Source organism: Melozone crissalis, unplaced genomic scaffold (genome assembly GCF_028551555.1).
Source record: "Melozone crissalis strain CALT ecotype California unplaced genomic scaffold, PUWL_Pcris_2 ptg000023l_1, whole genome shotgun sequence".
In the NCBI taxonomy this organism is placed as follows: Eukaryota; Metazoa; Chordata; class Aves; order Passeriformes; family Passerellidae; genus Melozone; species Melozone crissalis.
Window position 1 is genome coordinate 14498026 of NW_026535801.1, and position 7914 is coordinate 14505939.

Genomic DNA, 7914 nt, shown 5'->3' on the forward strand with positions numbered 1-7914 from the left:
CGGGAGTTGCTGCGGACAGGGCGGGGCCGCGCCGGGCCATCATGGCGCTGCGCTGCACGGCTCCGGGCCGTGTCCGCTGGCTGGCGCGGGCGCTGGCGGGCTCCGCCCGGCTCCTGCCGCCGGCTGCAGCCGCACCGGGCCCGCCGGGCCCCGCCCGCACCCGTCCGCCCCAGCTCAGCGCCCAGGCTCGGTTCGCCAGCAGCGCCGGGTCTGGGACCGAGGGCCCTCAGCGGCGTGTTGTGGTAGTGAGGATCACCAGCCCCTTCGCCTGGCTCCGCACCCGCTTCTACTACCTGCTCATCCGCCTCTACTTCGACCACGAATTCAGCATCGAGGAGTTCACGCGGGGAGCCAAGCAGGTGAGCGGGCCTGGGGCCTCGGGGCGAGGAGCGCGGCCGGCCTGAGGGGAAGGAAGGGTCCTGCTCACCCTCCACAGGGGCTGCCGGTGCAGCCCCTGGTTCTGTAATTTCGTGGAGTTATAGAATCAGTTAGGCTGGAGAAGGTTTCTGGGATAGTCACGGATTCACAGAACGGGTGAGGTAGGAATAGGTCACAGTGGGTTATCTGCTCCATCCTCCCTGCTCCAGCAAGGTCGTCCTAGAGCACATGGCCCTGGATTGTGTCCAGACAGGTCTAGAATGTCTGCAGTGGGGAACACTCTACAACCTCTGGGCAATCTGTTCCAGTGCTTGGTCACACTCAGAGTAAAGAAGTCCTTCCTTGTGTTCAGGTGGAACTTGTGTGCATCAGTTTCTGCGCATTGCCTCTTGTCCTGTTGCTTGGCGCCACGGAGCAGATCCTGGTCCATGCTCGTGGCACTCACCCCCTGTAAATATTTATACACATTGATGAGGTCTCTCTCAGCCATCTCCTCTTGAGGCTGAACAAGTCCCATCAGCTTTTCCTGGAGGAGAGATGCTCCAGTCCCCAATCCTTGCTGCTGGACCCACTCCAGGAGCTCTGTGGCTGTGTTGTACCTTGAGTCCAACATATCACCAAACACCACTTTATCAGCCAGTTTCTGGCATCAGTGCCATGTCCACTCTTTCTTTAAACATTTCCAGGGATGATGACTCCACCACCTCCCTGGGCAGCTCATTTCAATGTGTGACAACCTTTTCCACGAAGAAATTCCTCCTGTTGTCCAGCCTGATGTTATTTATTACATGTGGACATCATAGCACAAATGTGCTCCTTTGTGTAAAATACATGGAGTTCTCCCCTGCTGGCTCCAAGCACCACACTTCAAGGCAAATGATATAAGCAGAGCTTTACTTTCCCTCAGGAATTTCTTGTTTTCCCAGATTCCACAATTCAAATGAACTGGTTAAACCATCCCCCAAAGTAGCCTGAAGGAAGGTGCTTCCAAATGTTGTAGAGACTTTAAGGAGCAGTGTGTCTCCTCTTAGCAGGTTTTCCTGAAATGATCAAGCTTAGACAGGCATAGAGCTGGTGTATATATATTTATTTCTCCAAATTTATGAGCCCAGTAAGCCTTGTCAACAGAATGTGTCAGAGAGGTAAGTATCTCAAAGTTAGTCATATAAAAATTACAGAGTTAGCTGTTGGGAAACTTTTTCTTATTATGTTTACATTTACAAAAAAAAAAAAAAAAACAGCTCAAAATAACACCTTGGGGGGAAAAATGTTAAAATGATTAGGATCAGTTCAAGAGAGGAAAAAACCCACAACAAATAATTTGACACATGTGTGGAACCACCTGTTTTACCTTGGTCTGTTTTTTTGAGGTTTTGTTTTGGTGTTTGTTTTTACTTGGTGTAGAGTCCTAAATACACTGTCCTTCACAAGTGCACTACTTGAGTGTGTAGAGGCATAATTGTATGTAAATATGCCTGCAAAATTGAGGGGAGAAAGGAGAGCTGAGCTTCCTGAAGTCTAGAGACTAAACCAGATTTGTAAAGAAAATTTGTAAATTGCAGCATCAGTTTTGATTGAAACCAGAAGATGAATGAGAAAAGAGGGCAGGGGAACAAAATATCTACAGGGAAAGACACAGACTGTTTGAATTATCAAAATGACTAAAAGCAACATGCAAAATTCTGCAAAGCTTTTTTTTCTTTTTTAATTCACCTGTTGGAAGCTTTGATGTTTTAAATAAGAAATGGAAAAGAACTCATATTTTTATCAATTCATTAAATGACTCTTGTAATGCTTTAGGGGTTACATTTCAATTGTGATACCCTCTGCAAGTATTGAAATCTTAAATCACAGAATATTTGGGTAGCTTGTCGTATACTTATGGATTTGTCTGAAAAGTAAGCCAGCCTAGAGTTACTTGTTCATGTTTGGTTTTTGATTCTGTTTTATTTTGGTAGGCCTTTTCTGTTGTTTCAAAGCTGCTGTCTCAGCGTAAACTTGACCTGCTGGAAGAACTTGTATCAGCAGAGGTAAATGCTTTCCATCTCCTATCCTAGCAGTTGATTGTCTGTTACAAAGTTAACAGGGATGCATTCAGCCTGGCATTACCTACAAGTTGCCAGTTTGGTTTAATTTGGGAAAAACAGCGTAATGTGACATAGGGTGGGCAATTTTTTTGTCCTACAACTTTTTAATGTTTATTTCAAGGCCTGAAACTTAATTTGAAGTTGTTGTACTTAAAATAAAATATATTTTAGCTGTTGAGCGTAAGGACCAAATGCCAGAATGATTGCTGGTGTACCAGGAAGGATGGAAAGGCTGCAGGCTCTGGATGGCAGGTGGAATTGTGTGTCTCTAGGTGTAGGCAGGTGGCTGAAGCTGGCTCAGTCTGTGCACCAGAATTCATGTGAAAAAGGAAACTGGTTTGTGCTCATCCCTGCTGCAGTGATACATTCCCACCCCCATCAGATCATAGAGCTGATTACTGGTTTTGGCTGGAAGGCCTCAGTCTTGTGTCATGGTCTCAGGGATGTGACTGACCTGGTTAAACATCAGTGCTGTGTTTTCTGTGTTTCTATGAATTTTTAATTGCTGAAGTTGTCTTGGCCTTCCCAGGGCATGGAGGTAACATGCATGAGAGTCAAGTGGAGGAGACACTCCAGGTCTCTGTCTGCCTTGTTACAGGATGTCAGCATGGCCTGTCCTATTGCCACCCATGCCTTTGCAGCAAAAACTCTGGTGCTGTTGTAGTGCATCCCCTCTGAACAATGTTGCCTCCTCTCTCTGAACACAGATAGCAATAAAACGTGAGTTTGTTTCTTGCAGTTGTTCTGAAAGGACATCTCCTCTGCTCCCTCTTGAAAGAACTTGCTCTGGTGGCTGTAAATTTTTCAGGTTTACATTGATGCAGAGATTTCATGTGAGCCAAGGGTGTAGTAGATGAGGCTGTGATCCCAGGCTACTTTGTCATTTTTTGGCCAGTGAATCATGTACCTGCAAAATGTACTAGAAATCAATGTCTCCTTGTGAAGATTGCCTATTGCTTCCATGTAGCCTCTGCATTTGTTTGTTATTCAAAAATGGTAGATCAAGTTAGGGTAAAAAAATTAGTTAATAATAAGTTCTGTAGTTTCATCCTTTCTTGTGATTTGACTTTCTCATGTGGTGTTTGGGTGCTACCTCTGTGCAGTTTTTGCACCCCACCATTTTCTACTTACACAGCTGTGTGGATCACAGGACACTTAGATAATATGGATGTGAGTGTCGTAAGGACATTAATTACCAGGGGAACAATTTTCAGCCAAGTCTGATTTGCAAGTGTTTAAGCTTTTTCTAAATGGAGTATGGATCACAAAATGGCAAAGATAATCTCATTGGTAATGAAACTGATTTTCAAGGAAATTTGTGAGAGATAGCTCAAAGATACCGAATCCAAAGCTTAGGAACCTGCACACAGTGAGGATTCAGCAGTGAGAAGGCAGAGTGTGACTGTGGAGCCAGCTTCACTGGGCTCTTCTGGGCTCACATGGCTTGTGTTGCTGCTGCTGTTTTGACAGTACCTTTTCTAAACATTTTTTGAGATGCTTGGTTTTCATTTGTTTTGAGCAGTAAATGGAGCTTCTTCAATGCTGCTGAATTAGGGTTTAGGAGTGCCCAAACTTCCCAGTGCTTTTTCACTTTAGCTGTTACATGTGTTAGACAAATGTTTTAGCAATACAGCTCATTTTATTAACTGCAGTAGAAATAGATTGTTACTTACATTTCCTAATGAAAAACTAAGTGACAGTTTTTCTGAATTTAGGTACTTCAGGTGCTGAAGGAAAAGATTTCTTTGCTCCCTGACAGCCACAGGGATGCTTTAGCAGCTGACATTGATGCAATCATGTACACAACTGAAGGAGATGTTCGCATTTACTATGATGATGATGGTATGTTTAGAACCCTAAAACATTTCAGCAGTGAGCAGTCTTATTTCCTGGTTTTGCTACTAAACAGACATTTTCCATGCAGATGTGGTTTTGAGTACTGTTTCTCATCCCTTGTTTCTCAATTAGTAATTCATCCATATAAAATTTCTTTATTTCCTTTTTAATCAGAGGCAGAGATTATTGTTAATACATCATGGTACTGTTTTGACTTCTGTCTGGGTTTTCCCTTCTTTTGAACAGAATTTTATATTATTAGTCCTCAGTAATGTGAAACAATTATTCAAAAACAATTATTCTAATATATGCTGAAAGCTGTTTGCTTCAACACTGAAAATGCATCCTGCATTGCTCCCTGCAAGAAGAATAGTGAAGGCTGCATAATTAAGTAAATTTTGCTGGTTTAGTCTTTCTGTCATGAAATACACTTTGTTCTAGGACTCCTTGATCGGTTTGGGATTTTTTAAGCTCATGCTGAGCTCAGACATGTTTTTCTTTTTGTTGGATACCTGCACTGTGTGCTCTGTTCACTATCAGTTCACTATCAGACACAGTGGAGATAATGTGTGGATCTAACCCTGGGTCTTCAGTTGAGCATTTCAAGTTGTCAGACCCAGTAAGCATTTTTCCTGGTTTGGGAAATAGGAATTTATTTTCCCTCTCTTAGATTGCTCTCCTGTTTGAACTACTCTGCACACATTTGTTGTATCAGTAGTTAGCTTTGGAATTTGTGGGAACCAAATTTTTTAATAGTTTCATTATATGCACTGTCACACCATGCTCGTGGTAAAATACATATTTTTTTACAGAGTGTATTTTTATTGCTGCTAAACAGCATGAGTATGGCATAAAATAGCTTTATTACTCATTATTCTATCCTGTATTCTTTATGGCTGAAGTCAGCTGTCCTTCCTAGGGTCTCACTAGAATATATGCTAGGTAGCAAATAGGAGCATTTGACTGCTGAGAAACATGAGATCTAACTTAAGTTTTGATTTATTTCCAACAGGAAGAAAGTTTGTTAGCATCCTGATGTGCTTCTGGTATCTGAATGGTGCTAATCTACCTGACGAAGTACCAGGTGAAGCCAAAGTCTTCCAGATTGTGTTTGGAGATGAAAACACAAAAGAGAAGAAACATCTTTTAACAGCCAACTATGAGTAAGCTTGCTTGTCCCTTTCTTTTCTCATGTTCATGAGGTACCTGTGGGGTAGGCAGTTCTGCAGGCACTCCCACTGTGCCACTGCAGAACCCACTGGTTTTAATTTTCTCTGATTCTAATCTAAGTTAATTCTCATCCAGCTTTTCAGTTTTGGTTTTAGGGCAAATTTTTTTTAATACCCCTAATGTCATTATGTTTTTTCCTTGCTTCTGGGTTGATATTAATGAGAACTCTTCCTCTGTAAGGAAGAGTGGTATTTGGAGCACTGAATGAGATTTCTGATCCTCAAAGCACACATTAGGAAGATGGATTTTCATAGGAATGCTTATAAATAATGTCTGTGTTGGTGTACTGATGTCAGAGCAGTGCAGAAAATGTCTACACAGTTGGAAAAATGTATTGAAAATAAGATTCTCAGAAGCTGGGAGAAGTGAGGATTTTTGTGTGAGGATGTGGTATGATCAAGGATTTCTACACCCACATTTTAAATTGAAAACTTGAGTCTAGGTGATGAGGAGCTCTGAAACAAAGGTAACACTCATGAGGAGACCAGTGCTTTTTGCCTGGGTAGATTGTTGCGGATCCGTCCTTCAACTGAATTCAGCATCTTCCTTAGAGCTGGAGATTTCTGAAGTTCCATTAACCTTGAGAGCCTTCCCTTTAAGCCTAAATATCTTCCCAATCCCACTTTGCAAGAGTGGATTTGCACAGGCTTGCAAAGCAGTGATATTATACTGCTCTTGTCCATGACATGCAGATCATTTGAGAACATGAGAATCACCTTGAAGCTCAGACTTGTCTCTAGATAGGGGAGACTCAGTGCTACTGTTAACTCAATCTTTGATGTAGTTCTGAAAATGTATTACCTTTTAAACTACACTTCAGGAAAGAGGAAAATTTTCAAGTAAAATATGGAGCACATGATTTTCTTTCACTTACCATCCCATTAAATGAGACCCTTTACTTACAGATCAAGATCTTCTCTAAAGTTTACTCATATTCCTGCTGTGAGAGCTGAGTGTTTTCTTGGTATCAGGGTCTTTATAGTTGCTGCTTGATCTTGTCTGTGGGATCTGAACCAAAATGCTCTGAAGTCAATGAATTCTGTTTCTTACTTTGGAAATAATTTTTATCTTCCATTTTGGGGCATAAGCATGAAAGTTTAAGTAGCTTTTACAGCAATAAGTTTGAAGTAAAATATTTCTTCATCATGCCCTGTAGCTCCTTAAGGTCAATTAAATCTTAACAGCTCTTCCCTTATTATTTTTCCCTTTTCAGGTTCCAAAGGGAGTTTACAGAAGGAGCAAAACCAGACTGGACTATTACACGGATTGAACATCCAAGGCTATTAGAATAAATGCCTTCTTACAGCCTTTTTATGTACCACTGTAATTGTTTTGATGTAACAAATACCAGGCTTTTTGGGGTCTTTTTTTCCCTTCCTGCCCTTTCCTCCAAAAGAGGGACAAATTTTCTATGTATGATTTCCAAAAATTCTTTCTGAAGCTTGCACTGTGCTGCAGTGTTACAGCAAAGCCTTTTCCCTGGAACAGGCTGGTAGAAATTTAATTGGTTCCAGTGCTCATCCAAGGCATTTAGACAGCACAGTTTCATTCAGGCAGGTGTAATGGATATGCTAATTTCTTACATTCTGACAAGAAATGGTACTATTTGAAAATAAACAACACTTAAATGATTGATGGCCTCTCTGAGTTACTTTCCTATGTTTTTTTCCCTAGGGACTGTACAATGTATAACTGAATAATATGCAAGATGAAATAGAGGTAGATGGACTTCTTAGCTTGTCTAGCCTCAGCAGTTCCTTTCGAGGTAATCTTGCTTTTGAATATATTTGAGGTTAAGAAAGTTAGAGCTGCTATTAGTATTTGCTACAGGATTGGAGAAAGAAAAGGCTTTTAGCATTGCACTGGGAAAATGGATCAAACATATGCATGTTTTGGAAAATTTAAAAAAAACCATTCCTTTCAATTCAGAAATATATGGGCAATTCCAAGTTTAGAGAATTATGGAAGAAAAATCAGTTGAAAACATTAATTTAAAGGGGACATGACAGTGAAGTTAAGTCCTCTGTTTGAAATGTATGTTAAAGAAATTTTCAAATCCTTACAATTAAATGTTGCAACTGAACAATTTCCTAGTTGCCACTTTCTCTCTGGTTTCTGGAACATGAGAATCCTGGTGTAAGTAGCTGGACGCTTTTCTATGCAGATCAACAGGAGACCATAACAGGTTTCTTTATCCCCTATATCATCTTCAAATATAAAGCTAACTTTCTACCAAGGCATGTTGTAGACATTAGTGCAGTGTTTTGAAAGTGTTAAGTGTAATTACTAAGATTCATAGTAATTGTAATTGAAGGTATAAATTAAATTTTCCATAGTTCAGCTCTTTTGATCCAATGACTTAATGAGAGGAACATCTAAAGCT

At 41.1% G+C, this 7914-nt stretch overlaps 1 protein-coding gene across 1 annotated transcript; it reads left to right on the forward strand.

Annotated features, from left to right (window-relative positions):
* The first annotated feature begins 41 nt into the window (after positions 1-41).
* MAIP1 (matrix AAA peptidase interacting protein 1) lies at positions 42-6849 on the forward strand. The gene is made up of 5 exons (XM_054277905.1): positions 42-359; positions 2337-2408; positions 4181-4307; positions 5314-5464; positions 6745-6849. The coding sequence occupies exons 1-5, from the start codon at positions 42-44 to the stop codon at positions 6821-6823; spliced, it is 747 nt and encodes a 248-aa protein (XP_054133880.1). The 3' UTR covers positions 6824-6849.
* The last annotated feature ends 1065 nt before the right edge of the window (positions 6850-7914 follow it).

Excerpts from the sequence above, each read along its gene's own strand:
- MAIP1 (XM_054277905.1), top strand. The coding sequence starts at position 42 with ATGGCGCTGCGCTGCACGGCTCCGGGCCGTGTCCGCTGGCTGGCGCGG. Across the intron at positions 360-2,336 it reads TCACGCGGGGAGCCAAGCAG|GCCTTTTCTGTTGTTTCAAA; the intron begins GTGAGCGGGCCT and ends TTATTTTGGTAG. Across the intron at positions 5,465-6,744 it reads CTTTTAACAGCCAACTATGA|GTTCCAAAGGGAGTTTACAG; the intron begins GTAAGCTTGCTT and ends TTCCCTTTTCAG.